Source organism: Nanorana parkeri, unplaced genomic scaffold, assembly GCF_000935625.1.
Source record: "Nanorana parkeri isolate BGI_ZX_2015 unplaced genomic scaffold, ASM93562v1 scaffold618, whole genome shotgun sequence".
NCBI lineage: Eukaryota > Metazoa > Chordata > Amphibia > Anura > Dicroglossidae > Nanorana > Nanorana parkeri.
Window position 1 is genome coordinate 409,294 of NW_017306886.1, and position 20,072 is coordinate 429,365.

The window sequence follows — 20,072 nt, forward strand, 5'->3', positions numbered from 1 at the left end:
GGATCCAGAGGTGGGTAGCTGGGTTACTGTTAGAAGGCGGGGGAGGGGGAAGAGTGCTAGAGAGGTCAGCCCTGATCTGATTACCCCCAATAAATTTGCCAAGTTGCAGGATGTTGGGGACATCAGTTCAGGGGGGACACTGCTGGAGCACGACTCATCCTATATCCGCAGGGGGAGTGAGTGCTCCGGCGAGGACGGGAGCAGGATGGAGGGTCAGGAGAGGCAGATCCTGGTGGTGGGAGACTCCATCATCAGGCGGACTGACAGGGTAATCTGTCATCGGAACCGTGAGCGTCGAACAGTGTGCTGCCTGCCGGGGGCTCGTGTTCGACACATTGCGGAACGAATTGACAGATTACTAGATGGGGTTGGGCACGACCCCGTTGTCATGGTGCACATCGGCACCAATGACAAAATAGGAGGAAACTGGAGTGTCCTAAAAAGGGAGTTCAGAGACCTAGGTGCTAGGCTGAAGGAAAGGACCTCCACGGTAGTTTTCTCAGAGATACTACCGGTGCCAAGAGCCACTCCCGACAGACAGCGCGAGTTGAGGGAGCTTAACAAGTGGCTCCGGAGCTGGTGTCAGAAGGAAGGATTTGGTTTCCTGGAGAACAGGGCTGACTTCGCAGTCGGCTACCGGCTCTTCAGCCGAGACGGGCTGCATCTTAATGGGGGATAATTAGTATTAGTAAGGAGTAATTAGTGGGCTCACTCCAGTCATTAGTGCAAAAGCAGTGAATATAGTAAATCCGATAGCAATAAATAAAGATAGACTAGGGGAGTGGGCAACTTTATGGCAGATGAGGTTTATTGTTGATAAATACAAAGTTATGCACTTTGGGATAAAAAACAAGCAAATGGGTTATACAATAATTGGTATGCCGCTAGGGAAGTCTGAATCGGAGAAGGATTTGGGGGTCATTGTAGACCATAAACTCAATAATAGATTAATAGGTTGGACTTGATGGACATGTGTCTTTATTCAACCTCAAATACTATGTAACTATGTAACTATGTAACCATTAATTAGAATAACTTGGAGCTTGCACCTTTAAAAACAAGCCAATGATATTGAGTTACCCAGGATTGTCTGTGAAGGCTCTCATTCATCCAGGTCATGGTATATCTGTAAAAAATAAGTCAAGGGAGCTGGACTTGATGTATTTTTCTTGAAGGCGTTTCACTGGTCATTCAGCGCCAGTGAACAGCTTCTAGACTCCAATCATGCAAATGCAATCAACACCTGGTTGTGACTAACAGATTGTGTGGATTAGAGCTACTTTCACCATATTTATTCCCAGATAATTTTTTATACAAGTCATTATGAATTGAGAAAGCTGGTTGGATGACCGGTGAAATGTATTGAAGAAAAATACAGCAAGTCCAGTTGCCTTTACTTATTTTTTACAGATTAACCAGGGTTGTTAACGTGTACGTACACTCTAACATTTAACTTCTCTTATTTGGTCCCTTTTGTTCTGTTAAATATACAAATGAAAAAGTATATTATTTTTGTTTGATATGTTAAAAGAAAATATGTTCATTTTGCCAGAAATCTTGTGAGATAGTAACGTCATGTGCTCTTTGCCTGTGCTGATTGTTATCAGATACATTATTCTCTGAGGACTACAAAACTCCATTCATTTATGTTAGGAACAATAGGAGAGAGATGTGGTTCCATGGGTCTGTCTTGTTTCTCTTGTCCTGGTACAGAAGTCGGTATTGTCATCCTAGGTCAGGAAGTGTGTTACTGCCAGAATTGCCAGATGAAAAATGCAACCGCCATATCTAAGGACTAGTAAACAGCAATGTATATATTTTTTTGTTTTGGGGTTTAGATATACAGTATTTAATCATATAACAGGATATATAGATTTTCACTACATGGAACATTTTCTTTAATTGAAAAATAATTACCAGATGTGCTATGGGAAGCATACGCAATGTAGAAGTTTTATCATTTTTTTTATAGGTAACTGGTACAATAATGCTTCTCAATATGTATGAAAAAAGCAGAATAATGTGTACTTATTGGAAATCATTTATAGGATCCCTTCTATTATATTAACAAAAAGCCTATGGCTAGCTCTGACAGCACACATTAGTGGAAGCAGTACTCAGCAAGATTGGTTATATTCATTCTGGAAATTAGCGCACTTCTCAGTAGCTTATCCTGTAATAATTTTTCTTGTAGAAACAGTTCAGCAGGGATAATGATCACTGTATGATGTGGATACCTACTAGAATAATGTACATGCAAATCTGTATATACAATTTCATCAGAAAACATGAAATAGCTATTGTGTAAATCATAATGTTAATCATAAAAAACATGATTGATAGGACTCTGTTAACTTATACTAGATATATCTGTTTGGGTATGGCATATCTGCAGTGTACGTAAATGCATTCATGTTTTCCTATTTCTCTAATGACTTAAAGGGGGTGATTTACTAACCTAAACACACGCACGCACCAGGTGCGTGTGATTTTCACACAGCAAAACGTATTTATCAACCAAAAAGTCTCTGAAAGCATATTTCCACTAATGCCATATATGGAAAAATCATGCACATGATGCATATATAATGCTGCTTCACAGTTTAGACAAAAATGGTAAGCTCATGCATTTACATTCCTGCATTCATCAACGCAAGCAACACAACATAGAGCTAATTTACACAACATCACCTTGCAATTCATTCTTGGCTTTGCACAACACACCTGCTGGGTGTGTACACACTACAAAGTTGTTTAGATTCCACCCATAGATCATGCTGGGAGGGAACACACTACAGAGGTGTATACATATTCGTGGTGTATTTATAAGGTTAGTAAATCAACCCCAAAGTGACACTAAACTCCGGAGTTAAATCTTGAAAATGCATTCAAGTACCCTAACTATTAACAAACATGTATCTTATTTGTGTATTACTGAGCTGTAGATCCTCAAATCATCTGTGAATTCATGCTGAGACTGTCCTTACTTCTGGAGGGTGGCTACTTTTGTTCCCCATGGACCCTGTGTGTGTTGTAAAGTTGCCACTACCACAAGCTCACTCCTGTGATGGACTGCAATCTCATACTAATTTGTATTGAGATTGTAGTCTATCACGGGAGCGAGCTTGGAGTGTTGGCTACTTTTCAACACACACAAGGACCGAGAGGAACAAAAGTAGCCACCCACCAGAAGGAACAACAGTGTCAGCATGAATTCAGAGATGATTTGAGGATGTACAGCCAAGTAACACACAAATAAGATACATTTTTGTTGATAGTTAAGCTACTTGAATGCATTTTTAAGATTTAACTCCTGAGTTTAGTGTCAATTTAATCTGGCCACTCATGTTACAATCCGATTGAGCTATTTCTGCATGTGAATCACTAACAACTATGTAATCTGATGGCTGCAATTTTATCTAAACCTAACCGGGGACACCCCGGTTGGCTGATTTACCTAATCAGCTAACCGGGGACACTGATCTCCAGACAGCAAACTCTCCCGGGCGCTCCGGGAGTCTCCTCCTCCCGGCCGCCCAGGAGAGAAACACTGCTTTTTCTTTTTTCTTATTTATTTTGACAAAAAAAGTCCAAAAAAATAAATAGAAACCAAATACATTGCTTCATGTGTTCCCAAAATGTAAAAAGGTTTATACCTTTCTTTTTTATATAAGGTAATGTTTACACGCAAACACTTTTGTTCTCAATGGACACTATCTTAGTTCAGCTACAGCAATGTCACCTTTTCCTGTGCACTCTTAGGGGTCTATTCACGAAGCAGCCGAAGGATCTAGCTGTTGCTTCGGCCGATCCTTCGGCTAGCTTCGGCCCCAGGACCCCTTCGGTTCAGTAGAACCGAAGGGCTGCTGTACGGGCTATTCACAATAGCCCGTACAGCACCCGAACTTAGCCGAGCCTCTCAGTCGAGCTGAAAGCAGAGCATGTTCGGCCGACCCGAAGCCACGTGAAGCCACCCAATGTACAGCTGATTTCAGCCGATATACAGCTGAAATCAGCTGTACCAGCCTGAAGTGAATAGCCAAACAGCGTTCAGCTCACTTCACTTCAGGTCTGTCTTTCACTCAGCTGCCTACGGCAGCTTAGGGAATAGAACCCTTAGTTGGACTACATACAGTCATGTCAACACACAATATGTTGGAATGTTACGCTGTTGTCGCTCTAGTAAGAGGTGATGTTGCGCCACTGCTGTAGTGCACACAAAATGTATACAGGATGTACACCTTACAGGGAGATAATCATGTACAAACATTGTAATAAATAAAAAAAATCCTGTTTCACTTATGGTGCTCTACTAAGCATTCTCTTGTGAAAGGTCAGTGCCACTTTAACTAAACAATCCATTCAATCTATGTCTATGCAGGTCTGATGACATGTGTGGTCAGATTTGAAATGATATTAAAGTCAAAATGTGTTTAAGCTATTTCAAATGCTGACAAACTCAAACACAGCGCCAGCAAATTTTGGTTCAAAAGTGATAATCAGTGATGTTCGGAATGCAGGGTGATGACGGGGCAGCTCTCACTAGGTTCAGAACAACCTCAGCACTGCGTTTCAACGGTCATGCCTCCTTCCTCAGAACCTTTGGCGTGACCTCTGAAACGCGTAAACCACTCCACTATCAGGGAAGGCAAACAGCCGGTGGACATGCACATTTCGTTCTGACCCTTATATGCCTGTTTTTATTCGACTTTTGTGAGTACCTTTATACCATCTTTTAATCCGCTTATTAAAACGTTTTTATGCGATGGAGGCGCTCTCTGTGTCTTGTCTTGTATTTCAAATGCTGATTAAATCACTTACAATGGATTCTGCTCTGTGTAGTTTAAAAGTTATAGTTTCCTGCACCCCTGATTTCCTGTTTTAGGGCAGCTCCTTTTGCTTTGCAGGGTCCTATGGAGCCACTCTTGTGTGTTCTAGTAAGCTGTGTATGTTTTTTGTGGGCTGGCTGATGAGTGTGCTGGGAACTTTTTGTTTTTGTACTGTGTAAAGCCTTCAATGTGCACCTTGCTTTAAAACTAGTTATGAATTGATGAGTGCTTTTGCCATTTGTTTCAGTTCCACAAACACACAGACACAGTAAGATAAGCCACTCCCCCTCCTACTCCCTGCTCTTACTTCCTCCTTCCTACTCCCTTTTCAAAGCTAGTAGTTGGAGAGCTGCGGCAAACTGTATTGTCCCTTGTGATCTTGTACTTAAACGGAAGTTCAGGGAAGTGGAGCTAAGAGAGTGGGAGTCCACTATTTATAAATGTATATTTGTCGGATCTGGATTCATTACAGAAAAACTGTTTGAGAGTGTAATACTACTTTCAAAGGAAACTGGGAGGATAGAAATATGGGATTGTTTTTTTAGGTGTCAGGCCTGGAGCTGTCACCCTGATCCTTGCTTCAGTAAGCAATGGAGTTAATTTACTAAAGGAGTAGAGAATGTTAACTTAGTAAAGTGAATGTTTACTTTGTTTAATAAGTTAAGTGAAGCTGTGCTCACTGTGGGAAAAAAATCATGTGCAAGGGAAATAAAAAAACTAAAGAAACATAAAGATTTGTGCACATGACTGGATATTTCAAGTCACATCATTTTCCTTCAATCAATACGCTAAGTGAACATTCTTTACTCCTTCAGTAATTTATCCCCAGTTGTCTTCAAATTCACAAATGCTTGGGTTTTGTTAATCAGAATGGTCAGTCCTGATAGTATTATTTACTCAAACATGTGTCTTCTTTCCTAGGTCATCCAAGATTTTTCAATCAGTTGTACGCTGGAATGGATCATTATGCCTTGGCAGCACGGTTTATTACAGAAGCTTTGAACCCAAGTGTGTAAGTTGTATTTTATGTTAACAAGCACATTGAGGTTGATTCACTAAAGGAGTAGAATCTGTTCACTTAGCAAAGTGAATTTTCACTTTGTTTTTCAAATAAAGTAAAGCTACGTTCCCTTCAATTATCCAATCCAATCATATGTGCTGTATAGCAAACTGAAAACATGATTTTTTTGCTAGCATATGATCGAAGTAATTATATCTTTACCTAAATTGTTAAGATCCGTGGACATTCACTGCCAGAGCTGTCACTGTTTACATTGTTATTCCTTTCTTTGAGCCATATGTGGAGTGTGCAATGTGTACACTCCATTTAGGTCCAATTCGCCATGGCATGCAGCGTGCTGCAATAAAATGCAGCATGTTTGCATTTTAGTGCAGTGCACCGCCAATCACACATGCATTGTGGTGTGAATGGGACACATAGAAACAATTGTTTTCTATGTGTCCTTGCAGTGACCTGCGTGGATTCGGTGTGGTACAACGCAGGTCACTGCAGTATGTGTGAACAGGCCCTCTATTTGCTGGTCATTTGGTAAATCATCCTCCAAGAATGTATGTTCACAGTTTATACTTTCAATCCAAACAGACACAAACTTCTTGAAAAGTAATTTGTAGATATAATCATAAAAGAATAAAGAATGTGGTGGCAGTATATTTAGCACCCAAGACAGACAGATATTTTTAACACTTTTTAATATTTTTTCCCTGCTCTATAATGTAAAATAATGTTCAGAAACACAGTCAGTGAAAAATGTAGAATCCTCTCACATTGATGGTCAATAAAAAAGGACCCCCTTACATTGGTATTTCATTTGAAAAGTTGCCCCTTACATTTAAGGTCAGTAGCAGAAGGGCAGCCTTACTACAATGCTCAGTGGGAGGAAGCATGTTCCTTACATTAGAGGTCAATAGAGAAGACCCTTTTGCATTGGTGCTTAGTGGAGAAGGACCCCCTTACATTGGTGGTCAGTATATGTAGTATTCAGTGGTAGTCACTGGAAAAGGTTTCTTCACTGGTGGTCAGTGGGAGGATGTATTGCCATTGGTGGCCACTGGGAAGAATGCCACTCATTGGCACCAGTGATTACTGGTGATTACAAGAGAAGATGTTCTACTGGTTCAATGCCACTGGTTCTGTCAAGTGAATGAAGGAGGTCAATCTACTACTGCTCAAGAAACCATTGCAACCTTTGGAGGAACCCTGAACCCTGATGAAGAAAGGTTTTATTTAACTGCCAAAGCTTTATTCCTAAAGCCTTTGCCAAACCCACGAGGGACTTTGGCATTGATTAAAGACATCACTTCTAATTTCTGCATTCTTTCTTTCTATTTAGCTTTCAAAGATTCGGTCAACATGTAGGGGGTTATATAAATGTAATATAAACAAAAGATATATAACAGAGTTCGAAAAAAAGCAACATATTGTAATTTTCTCAGTGAACATTTATATTAAATGTTTTTATATTATTTTTATGTTTTTATTAGATATCATCAATTTATTTTGTGGGTTTTTTCCTAGATACACTTATGAAGTATCCCCTGTATTTATTCTAATTGAGGAGGCTGTTTTGCGAAAAATGTCAGAATTTCTAGGCTGGAAGACTGCTGATGGAATATTTAGTCCGGGTAAGTTTGCTTTGCTTCGTTTTAGTTTTATTTAAAGTCCAACTCTGATGAAAATGGTATTATTCACTTTTGTTAGAGAAGAAAAAGGGTTAGAGTCTATGTCAGGTTTTTATAGCCATATGTGTCTCTGTTAAGTTATTTCCTTACTTCCAAACAGTACAGATACTGACTGAAATCTTTCCAATGGGGGCCCACTTTTAGTTTAAGAGGGGTTATAACTTTCAAGATTTTTGTCTGTGTATTTTTACTCTTGTACAGGAATTACAGGGATAAGGAGGAAGTAGAAGTCTCTATAATGGGGCCACTGACAGAAATAAAGACCTGACTGAAATTTTAACTCTTCTTCCTTCTTATTTTATCCAAAACGTTAAAAAAAATGAAGAACCAAATCCTGTAAAAAATTTGTCAAATGAATCGATTATACCTAGAAGTAGTTAGTAGGGATAAACTTGAGTTTGGTCCAAACTTGAATTAGCCCAAACCCGTGAGGAAGAGTGCCGTGTCAACCAATGAAATTGACCTAATATGGCCATGTGGCCATATAAGGTCAATATTGTCACCAGCATCCTGCCTCTTTGTTTATATGCAAATGCAGGGTGGGGAGTGCCCTGGCTGCAGCTGATTGGGTCAGCACTGACACCTTCCTTCTGAGTTTGGACGGAACCTGAGCTCATCCCTGGTAGTTAGCCACATTTAAAAATTACTAAACAAGTTTAATTGAAAGTGATTAGCTAATACTAGCTATACCATAAGCTGGAAAAATGATATCCTTCACAGGCATATGTCTGTAGACTTGCTGTCCAATCAATCCCAATAATTCTGAGAATCACACTTCGTTCTGTAAACCATGCTAAGTGGCAGAAATACATACATCCACTGTATAAAGGTATTTTTTTAGGGATTCAACTGTGGGATTCTCTTTTCCCAGAAGCCTCTCTGCAGTCTAGGACAGTGGTAATTATATGTGGGTACTGTTGGTGCTACCTGCCACTAAAAATTGAGACCTGCACAGTGTACAGTGTTTCTGTTACAATATCCATGGCAGACAACACATTCTATATATGTAAGCTTGTAGCCACACAAAAATAAAACACTTTGGAGCATATGTATAAATTTTTTCATCCAGAAGTCACAAAACTTTCAAACATGATTTACTCATTTTTCCAGTTGAATCCAATTTGAAAAAATGTGTTATTCGTGGGTGAAAGTTGTGTGAATCCTGGGTGAAAACATCTATAAATAGACCACTTTTTATATTATGTATATGTAGGCTTATATTTTTCTAGAGCTTGAACAATTGATTTTGTACTAACAAGATTGACATTCTGCTCAGTTAGATTACTTTTTGATGTTATTTATTGTTTTCCCAAAAATCAATTTTTAAATTATTTAATTGTTACACAGTTTCACAAATGTTCCTGTTTAATGAAATGCCTCTACTGAAGTAGTTAAATCTTGTGTAAGTCTCCTGTAGTGTTAGCTGAAAGATCTGTCAATAAAAAATCAAAACATAAAATATATTACACTATCTTACATGTCCATATGTTTGTAATTTTGTTTTATTCCTAACAAAAAACCTATGTGCTTTTAAAAAAAAAAAATTAAATCATTAAGGTTGGGGGAATACAACTCTCATTGTGTTACTTAGAGACTCTGCGGGCCACCAGTATTTGATCTCCTATATGCTAAGCGATGCCTACTTTGAATTGCAAATACTTTAAATAAATGACAATTCAAAAGTACAACTATCTGGCTGCATTAGGATTTTCTTAATTTTCTAAAGTCACGTTATTAGTTAAAAGAAGACCACCTGTGTGTAGGCAATATATAGTATATACACAAAGGTATCTGGTAGGTTCAACTTCTGGTTATTCAGAATTGTGGCATAACCTACAACAGAGGTTCCAAAACATTTTACTTTTTTTTTTTTTTTTTAAAGGGTCAGTTCACTGTCTGTCAGACTGTTAGGGGGTTGGAATGAGGCCAGTAGGAAGCATAAATTCCCTGGAGTTGGAGGCCAGTCGGAGTAAAAAATGCCCCACTATCAGTGGTCAGTGGAAAAAATAAATAACCTGGCATTGGATGACAGTAAGAGTTATAAATGCTGCATCATCAGTGGTCAGTGGGAGCTATAAATTCCTTAGCATCAGAAGGATTAATAAATGCCACAGCATCACTGATCAGTGAAAAGAAAGATGCCACATCGCTGGTAGTCAGAATATAGTGGCACCAAATTTCCCAACTCTCTTTGCAAGAAGTTCCCCTATGGGTCTTCTTGGAACTCCCAAACTTCAACAGGATCCCGATCATCTTCTGTACGTCCAACCACACTAAGGACTTTGATGCTACATAGCCCAAAGCTATTTGACTCGATTAGATATTCTGGTAAATTGGCGTCACCATTTTTACCCCTTCTGCTGATCACTTACAATCCACTAGATTCCTGGTGGATCTAGCAGGGTTTTACACATCTCAATTGCTTTCTCATTTTTTCCAGACTGGTTGACATTTCAGGAACATCATAAGGCTCCTCAACCAGAATTTCACTGATATCTCAAACACAGATTTTGGAGTTCAACCCTGTCAAGGTCTTACCTTGTCCTCATGGTTGCAGCCATTTTTGGACATGTGCAGACTGCAGTCTCTTTTATATCCTCTGATTGCATCATCGCTTGCCTGCTGCCTGGGCATCGCACAGTGATGATGTGGCAACACCTGACTATATCAGTCTGCTCAGGATTCAGGTTCATTGCCCTTGCGTTTGTGCTCCAAGGTGCATCTCTGGCGATCTGAGTTCCTTTGTGTGTTTTTGTGTATGATCCGGTCCGGCTGACGGTTCCTCTGGCTCTCGACCCCGCATTGGCAGACGTACCCGCAGTGGACTTGATTCCGGCTTGGACGACTACCCGCTTTGGACTTGACCCTGGCTTGGACGACTACCTACTTTGGACGTGATCCCGGCTCAGCAGATGTACCCGCATTGGACTTGACCGGCTTGTTCCTGACCTCACTGCTCCCTGATGAATGTTTATTTATGTTCCTTTAAATAAGCAACTTTATTTTACCTGCGTTTCCGTGTGGTCTGGTTTCCTGGCCCCGTGACAAACTCTTACCAAGAACTTGGATTCCTTTATATGAAATCAGTTTTCAAACATTTTTGTCCCCAGGATCTCCTACACTTATATAGCTAAATGCTCATGTATAAAGTCTCAGCATACAAGGTTCTCTTGAGGTGGTTCTGGGTACCTGCTAGGATGGCAAAGGCCATCCTGTCTTATAGTGATAGATGTCTTTTCAGGTTGTGGTCACTGTCCTGATGTCATACATACATGGTAGTCATGTCTGAGATTCATTTCCTTTTGGTCGTGGATTTGTGGCCTGATTGATGCCTTATTTCATGTTACATTACCATGTAATCCCTGGACAGAGCTTTTGTACCACCCATTTCCAGGCCTTACCTCTTCCTGACAAAAACTGGCAATCTCACTATTCATATCTGCCAAGCAGAATTTGGAAGCAGCCCAGAGTCATAATACAAGGGGTTAAGGACTACATTAATTTGCTATTAGAAAAAGAGAAATTGATCAGCATCCTCCAAGACTTATAGGTTAAATTCCTCAAAACCCAGAAACCATTGCTTACCTATGCCGTTCCCTCTCAGAGTCCTACTAGTTTTAGCTATTTGTAATTTCACCTCGACCCTTAGGCCCAGGACTCATGAAGGCCCACTCCATTCTACTTTATTATCCTCTTCCCTCCTTCCTGTCCCCTATTTTCCCTGGAATTCCCCATTCCCCCCTCCTATGTTGTTTCTTTGGGGGGGGGGGTTGTTTTCACTTTTGAAGGATAAACTGCGCATAAGCGCACATTGGGTAATACAGATGTTATGTTATAACTTTCAAACCCAATAAACATAATTGAAATAGAATATTACATTACTGGTGGTCAGGGAGAAAATGCAGCCCCATCATTTGTGGTCAGTGGGAGGGGTGTACCCATGTCACTGATGGTCAGTGGGAGGAATGGAGACTTATCACTGGTGATAAGCAGGGGGACTGTAGCCAAATCATTAGTGGCCAGCTAGAGAATGTAGCCTTATTATTGGTGGTCAGTGGGAGAAAGGAAGCTCTATTATTGGTGTTCAGTAGCATTTAGCTTGCATGCTCAATGGCTCTGTAGTGATCTTTGTGGAGAGATCATTGTCAGGATTATATAGACACCATAAGGCATGATGTCACTCTGTAGTTGACGTATAAAGTGTCATATACAACTCTATACATGTTTATATGCTGGGGAGTAAGTATTAGGTTATGATTCTTTCATATATGTGCTTCCTGGTTATATATATATATATATATATAAACAATAAGGGGCACCACGAATATTTTTTGTAGAATATTTCTTTATTATTTTCCAATATATACACAGTATAAACCTACAGACATTATTATTAAGAGACCGCAAGTCCCAACTAGGTCTTATTTTCGGGGTAGGTCATATATTTTAGCAATTCCCAAAAATAGTACTAGGTCTTATTTTCAGGGTAGGTCTTATTTTCGGGGAAACAGGGTATATATTTCTATATATAATTTTTACATATATAATTTATCAAAACACATAGTTGAGATATATGTTGGAACTGTTTTCTTTACCTAAGAAACCATAAAAAATTGTTGGTCCAATGTTTTCCTCCAGCTCAGAGTTTGTTCCTAATGTGCATGCTTTGTATAGGCATTAAAATGCTTTTTTCCTATAGGCGGATCAGTCTCCAATATGTATGCTGTAAATATGGCAAGATACAAATGCTGTCCTGACATAAAGGAGCATGGACTTTCAAATACTCCACGACTTGTAATGCTTACATCAGAAGAGGTACAGTACTCATGCATTTTAATCAGACTGTGACTACCTTGACTTTTGTGCTGTGTACTAACTTAAAACAAATTATGAAAGCCCCTCATGTGGACACTTTCTCAGTAATTAAGTGTACTCCCTGAAACCTAGCCTAAATGTGCACTAAATGCATGGTAAACATCAATGACTGTCATTCTCAGTCTGAACTAACATTGTTTTAATTACAAAATAGCCTTTTAAGTTTATCTAAACCTGCTAGCCGCTGCAATTTCAAAGCTAATCTTTAGCCAGAAAATCATCTGTTCTGCTTCCCTCTAATACTGTTATCACTTGCAAGTTCTTGCATTCCTAAACTTCTGGGCTAAGTCCCATGCTTGAAGCCAATGGTTTTCACTGGTAATCCTGTTGTGCACTGAGACCTCTTACAGGTAGACAGGTAGATGGTATGTGTGCATAAAACTTGGTAATGGGGGCTGGGCTAAGCCAAGATACCATGGAAGTTGAGCCCTTGGTTACTCAAACTAATAGCTCCCTTTAGAGAGTTTCCATCACTTTTCCAGTTCAGGGCAAAGTGCCAGAGTCACATTAAAATGGCTGACACATTCACTCTGTTGTAATGCTGCCCATTTGAGTTTATGGCACTGTTTACAGAAGACATCAATGGTACCTACAGCTATAGGGATACCTTGTGAATAAATTCACCCTCTCTGGGGACCATATGCTCCAAGATTTACTGCCATAGATTTTTTTAGCATTTTCCATAATGCACAGTAACAGTGAGGATTGTTTTTAACCTGTGATCAGCTTAATATTGACTATCATCATCTATAATGAGAAATGATAAAATACATTAAACTGACCTGGAAGTACAAAATTCACATTCTTGTGAGTTTGGGGTTGGGGGTAAATTTTTAAAGTTTGATCATTTGAGCCTAATTGATGACAATAAGGGGAAGATGGCAAATAAACCATAGTGGATCAGAAGATACAGACTCAGCTTGGATCTCCTTGAACAAACAAATCATACTAGAGTGAATTTTCAAAAGTTTGCTTATCCCTATCCATGGCCACATGAAACTGAGCAATGAGGCCAATGCATTTCCTAAAGAATTAAAGTTTTCATTAAACCTACCCCTCATGTGTATTGAACTGCACACTAAAATCAATTATGCTCTGATATTTTCTTACCCTCCAAAAAAAAGGTTATTCTCTAAACAAAGTCTGATATTGTTAGCTCTTAAACAAGTTTACCTCTAAGTCTTTTTTCAGTTCCCCTTAGCCTTAAAATATAACTGCTGATCCTTTTCTGTATGCTTGATGTGCTTAGTTACTGCAAAAGAATGAAATTAACATCTAAGAATATAATGCTAAATGAATACTGATGAGCTAAAACATTGTGATACTTGAACCGAATGCACATGAGAATAAAGTTACTATAATTTTGGCCCAAAATGTATTTGAAAAATGATATTTGCTATTTTTGCTGTATTTTTATCATGAAAATATAGTCACAAATATATTTAACGATTCAGGTTTAGCTGGATGAGAGCCACATATCTTATTTGCCTTGACATGTTGCAATTTAAATATGCAAAGCAATAGTTATATAGGAATATTGAATATATAGTGAGTTTTGCTTTATTTGTACAATTTGTAACAATCAGAACCCAAGAATGAAAGAGCAGACTTTTTAGAAACTTTGGCACTATGTCCCGCCTTCCTACTAATGACCTTTCACTATGGCTGGCAGCCACACTGGCCAATAGGAATGGGCAGAAAGCAGGAAAGGGTGCGCAAGCTTTGGTACATAAAGTGCTGAACAGCTTGATATTTGGCTGTCATTGGAAGGTTTGGGAGGTTTGTTGCAGGCTTGTGGGGGCATATTTAGGTGCCTGCACTTCATGCCTGCAGTAGTTTGCTCCTCAGTCCCCAGTGACAGAGTCTCTTTAAATAAGTTGGTGCACAGGAACTTACCATGGCATTCTATACACAGAAGAGGAGAGACCTTTTTAAGAAATATTTAAAATATATGTGAAACAATAATTGTTTATGTCAGTTAAGTTTTTATACATGCTGTAGTATGTAGTATTATTGTAGGTTTTAAAGTATTCAGTGTAAGGACTCTTGAACAAACATAAGATGAGAACAAAATTAAACCTCAAAGAGAAGGAGACAAACAACAGGCAATGGAAGAAAGAGATTTATTATTTAAGTGATAATCCTAAAATTGCCAGCAAATGCACCACAGATGCATTAAATATTTCATGCAGTTAACAGCCTGAGCTGTGGAATTCAAAGACACTGACTTTCCAAGTCCTCAAAATGGTTTGTAAAATCATTTGGGAGAAAATTAACAAAGAAAAACATTGGCAAACAATCCCATTGTAATTAACATATTTTTTTCTGTTTGATAAATCTGAAGAGACCAGTTTAATAAAAACCATATTGGTTTATCTTATAAACACAAGGATCTATGCACTTTTGGGAAACACAATTCAGAGATCATTGGGAATTAGTCTCATTTAAGTGTATGTAATTGAGAGGCTGCCTATGAAAGATTATAAATATTAAAAGCTATCATTATACCTCCTTTTTACGTTCTCGCTTTTATGATAAAATAAATGTATTCAGTATTCAATACGCAATGTCAGTGGAATTCCTGAATGAGAATCTCAGTAGTCAGTTTATAGCATTTTGAAGATTGCATGTTTATATAAAAATATAATTTGATATACGACAGTTTAAGAAAAATATGAAACAGGAAAATGTACTCTTCATTTAATAAGTTATAAGGGGATTTGCTACAAAAAAAGGAAATAGTTAATGCTTATACCCCTGAGAAGAAGTAGAGCTGAGTCAGATCAGAGGTTACCTGTTAGATTAACAAGACAATTTTTGTAACTTAAAAATAAAAACTAGATACAGTAAAAAACTGATTATTTTACAAGGACATAAACTTTTAAGGTTGTGCCAAAAAAAGGCAAGCAGAGAGCAAAGGACTAGTAATCAGTTCTGCCTGGAGGCTCCCCTTCAGCTTATATTTTACCCATCACTGACTTACCATGCCTTGTTTTGGAAGCCCAACTGAACCTTCAACTTAAATCAGCTAAATACATTGCAGGTGTCTCACATCAATTGATGTTTAACTGCTTACAGTGTATAATCTTTCTAACACTTCTACAGCCTGAGTAGAAAAGTCTGTTCCATACCAGAGTGAGACCCTTGGTCTAGCTGTGGAAGCAGTGATCTCTTTGCAGAAGTCCATCACAAAACCCTGCTGAGTCAGACCTAAAGCTCCCTGCTCATTGGAGAGTTATGGCTCGCACTCGGTAGGGGGCCTGTTGGATTGCTCTGCAGCTTCTGGCAAAGAAAAGGCTTTTGTTTTTACTGTGGCTAATTTGTAAAGAAAAAAAACTGAAAGCCTTTGCATAACATTTCTTTTGATGCACCTGCAATGTGAGTGACATAAGGGCTGCCCCCATGATGACTGCTAATCTGATAACTGTGATCTGATAACTGGGGAGGGGGGGGGCCTTCAGGAAGCAGCAGTAGAGGCTCACAAGGCACAGACCCACAGAATGAATGAAGCAGAAGCAGGGAGATGCATGCAGTACATATTTCTCTCCAGCAATAAGGACAGTGAGCAGAACAGTAGTGACACAGACAATTCTCATTCATAATTCCATGAGACTAGTAGTCACAGACAGCAGTGCCTCTTACGCAGTAGATATTGAGCTATAGGACTGTAGGCACAGGAGTGCCTGGGCACCCTCACATACCATTTTTCAGAAGGCAAAAAGTATATTTCTTTCAGGGTACTACTGAGCAGGGTAATATAGCAAATCTTTAATTTGTGAGTCCAGGTCCACTTACACTTTACCCATAATGAAATGTTAAAGAGGACTTCCAGGCGACAAGTGAAACCAATTAATAAACTACCAATGCTATCCAGGAAAAACTGTTATTGTTCTAAAGTCAGAACATTCTCTAATTTTATCTTCATCTGCATCCAGATCCACTGCTATATCATACAGCTGCTCATAAGGGTCTGCTTCAAGACTGTGCTGTATAAATTCTTCCCTGATGTATCACCTTTCAGATTTAAACTTCCAATGCTGGTTTGAATCTGCTTTATCTTTGTAATTACCATCTTAGTTCTGACATATCAGGCTTTTTGTATTTGAGAAACAACCTGCACGTGGTGTATTTCAATCAGGCATGCAAAGGTTTCCTTAGGTCAGCAGATTTTTGAAAAGAGAGAGTGTGGTGGGTGCAATAGCTGGATGAAAAATTTGAACCCTGAGCAGGTAAAATAAGTGCTCTGTATGCATTTCAAGTAGGGATGTTAAGATACCAAGTATCGTACTGGGCACAAGTACAAGTACATGTACAGATACTTTTCCAGCTCCAAGACTAGACTAGAGAAAAATTCAAAAGTTAGGAGGCAGCTGTCATTTTTAAGGAGCATACGGAGCTCCTGGGATTTGTGCATCTGTTTTAATGTATCATTTTTTAAAATAAATATATATTAGGGATGCTCAATACCATTTTTTCAAGTACAAGTACTGATACTTGTCCAAGTACTCACAGATACAAGTACTGATACATTTTTGTTTATTGTCATGTGACAGTTTTTCTAAAACAATACAGACTAATGATTTGAGGACAGTAGTGGAGCGCCAGAGCCAGGTCCCAGCTGCAACCTCTGCAACCCTGGTAGTTCTCGTCAAAATGCCAAGTATCAGCACTGGTATCTGAACATCATTAAAGGAGAACTATGGGGTTAGGGCTTTTCCCCATAGTTCTCCTTAGGGTACCTGGAGGACACAAACTAGCATCCTCCCGTCACCCTAGGCTCAGTATACCGCAAGCTTAGGCTCGCGGTATACTGAGACGCCGCAGTATACCGTGAGCTGCTGCTCGCGGTATACTGAGACTCCGCAGCTGAAGCGGATCCTGACAATTGTGCTGGGATCCACCCAGCTGCGTGACTGACAGCTGTACCCTCCCCCTCCCCCGTCCGTTCCTCTAGTCAGCGCTGATGGATCGGAGCAGGGAGGGGGGAATCCAGCCCCTCCCCTGTCACGGCAGAGAGTCGTGGCAGGTTCGAGATGTGAGCGAATGCCGGTATGTGTTCGCTCACCTCCCGATCTACTGAGCCGACCTGTTACAGTCTCATTGTCACAGGTCGGCTAGAAATCAAAAATGGCTTGGCCAGCTGATTTGAAAAATGTTCCGGAGGGCTTGGCAGCGAAAGGGTTAATTTCAAGGTTTTATTATTAACTGAGAGAGGAATGTACCTTTATGAATAAAGGTATCATTTAAAGTATAAAGTTTCTGAACAAATACATAAGTGCTTGTTACAGGTACATTTACACACATACACACCCGCATAGGTTTTAAGTGTAATGCCAATATGTTGTTATAGTATATAGTCAATGTAATAACCCTAAACAAGAGCTCATGAATTGTCTTTCATTGTTCTGGCTGCTTCAAAGAGGAAATGTATTGTCTAGTTGTTATGACTTCATGGTTTACTATACACTCTGGCTCTTTGCATCTCTGTGTGTAAACTGTCTATGCAATTTTTATTAAAACCAGAACTGGAACAAGGGTTCCACTCAATGGCCTTGATACACCTTCCATAAATATTCATGAAGCATGAAACAATATCAAGTATCACTTGTACACATATATGGTGCATGAAAGAACAGGCACAGTGGCCTACTTATGATTACACGGTGTGCAGGTTTTGTACATGTAAACATATTGGGGCTTATCTTATAACCTGGGTTTTACTTGGTGGTCTATCTCTATTGATGCAAGTGGAATGACTTACAAACTGAAGGAGGTGTGCATATGCGTGCACATGAAACATTCCAGTATAATTGACTTAGGACTTTGAACACCAATTTAGTGAAGTGGAGCATATCCCCATGGTAACAATCTATTTCCTTGCATACATCTCCTTACCTCAAAGGACCAGGTGAGCAGGATTTCACAAACTAATTAAACTACTATTCTTACAGTTTTTTGTAATACAGTTCTAATGTTTGGATATTTTTCATAATTTCTGTAGTTAAAATATATTAGAATTTTGTGTGTGACATTGATTAATTTGTTTAAATAATTTAATTATCAAATAAAAATATAGATAATAATAAAGTTGACTTCCCTTTATGATGCTTAGATATACAGTAATACCTTGGTTTACAAGTAACTTGGTTTGAGAGTGTTTTGCAAGACAAGCAAACATTTCTGAAAAATGTTGCCTTGATATACGAGTGATGTCATGCAATAAGAGCAACATTTTGTAGAAAAGCACCACCCAAATAAGGCTGTAGCAGTGCGAGCGATGAATCTGTTTAACAAACAATGCAATGTCACATTGCCGCAAAATCCTCAACAGGGGGCAACAGCAAGTGTCATTGGATAGATTCCTTGTTAAGGTTTCACGAAATGAAAAAGATTCCATTGAGCCAAGAGATAGCAGTGATTCCTTTAGTGATAGTGAAAGTCATCCTCTCTTGTCCCCCTCACACCAGCCACGAAGATACCAGTAATTGGTTTATTTTTTCTTTATATTTTGTATTATATTACAGTACAGTATTGTAATAATTTTTATATGAATATGAATATGAATATTTTTGGGTTGTAGAACGAATCATCTGAATTTCCATTATTTCCTATGTGGAAATTCGCTTTGCTATACAAGCGCTTTGGATTACAAGCATGCTTCCGGAACCAATTATGCTCGTAAACCAAGGTATTACTGTATTTGTTACTGTATAAATCTAAAGGATATACTCTACTTGTCATTCCAGTGCATTAATAAATGTCAACTTGTGTATTATTCTACTTATACAACATTTAAAGCTGAATTCCAGGAATTAGACACAAAAAATACCCTTGCAGTGCACCCCCCATACTGCAAAGATTGAATGCTTGTTGACACTAGAGGTAGAGTAAAAGCACATTACTCCGGCACTCAGACACTGCTGTTATCACATAAAATGCAGGGCCAATATTGCAATATTAGGGCAGTGCGGGAACACCCAGAATCCAGAGTGTCAGCGGAAAAAGGTGAGAACTGAAACCTAATGGAGTCAGGAATACAGTAGGTATTACACTCTAATTCTGTACTCTTAGAGTTAACAAGCATTTAACCCTTGCAGTGAGGGGGGGGGGCACTGCAAGTGTAGTTTTCAAGTAATAACTACACTGACTTAGATTGAATTTCACACATGGAAACTATTTTCCTGCTAATAGATTTGCCATTTTGTTCAGCCAATATTGGCATCAATGCAGCTCTGCTAAACTGTATGGCCTCTTCCTGCACTTCCTGTGACATCCTTACAGACTGTACTGCAGTTGGGTTATACAGCCTGGTCTAATATCCACCCCAGCCTGTGATTAGACAGTGAATCAGCAGTAGCACACTGATGACGTCATCCCTGTGCTCTACTATCAGTGCTGGATGGACACTACTGTGTGATGCAGTAAAGACTGGTTGGCTTAAAGGGCTGCACCTCCATCTCCTAATGCTACTGTTACAGAATTACAGAAGACTGGTATCAAGACTATTTCAGGTACTTATATTAGCACTGTCTAAAAATACATTTTATGATTTTTTTAATGCATCCATAACTGAATTCAATTATTTTTATGCACCTGGAGTTCAGCTTTAAAAATATATGTTTATCAAATAAAAATGTAACCAGTGACCAATAAAAGTTATTCATAATT

General features: G+C 39.0%; 1 protein-coding gene across 1 annotated transcript in view; it reads left to right on the forward strand.

Annotated features, from left to right (window-relative positions):
* The window catches only part of GADL1 (glutamate decarboxylase like 1), a 187,735-nt gene that overhangs the window by 59,232 nt on the left and 108,431 nt on the right, over positions 1 to 20,072 (forward strand). Inside the window, exons 4-6 of the mRNA XM_018562972.1 lie at positions 5,751 to 5,841; positions 7,366 to 7,472; positions 12,229 to 12,344. Of these exons, the coding sequence (XP_018418474.1) occupies positions 5,751 to 5,841; positions 7,366 to 7,472; positions 12,229 to 12,344 (314 nt within the window). The remainder of the gene's footprint in view (positions 1 to 5,750; positions 5,842 to 7,365; positions 7,473 to 12,228; positions 12,345 to 20,072) is intronic.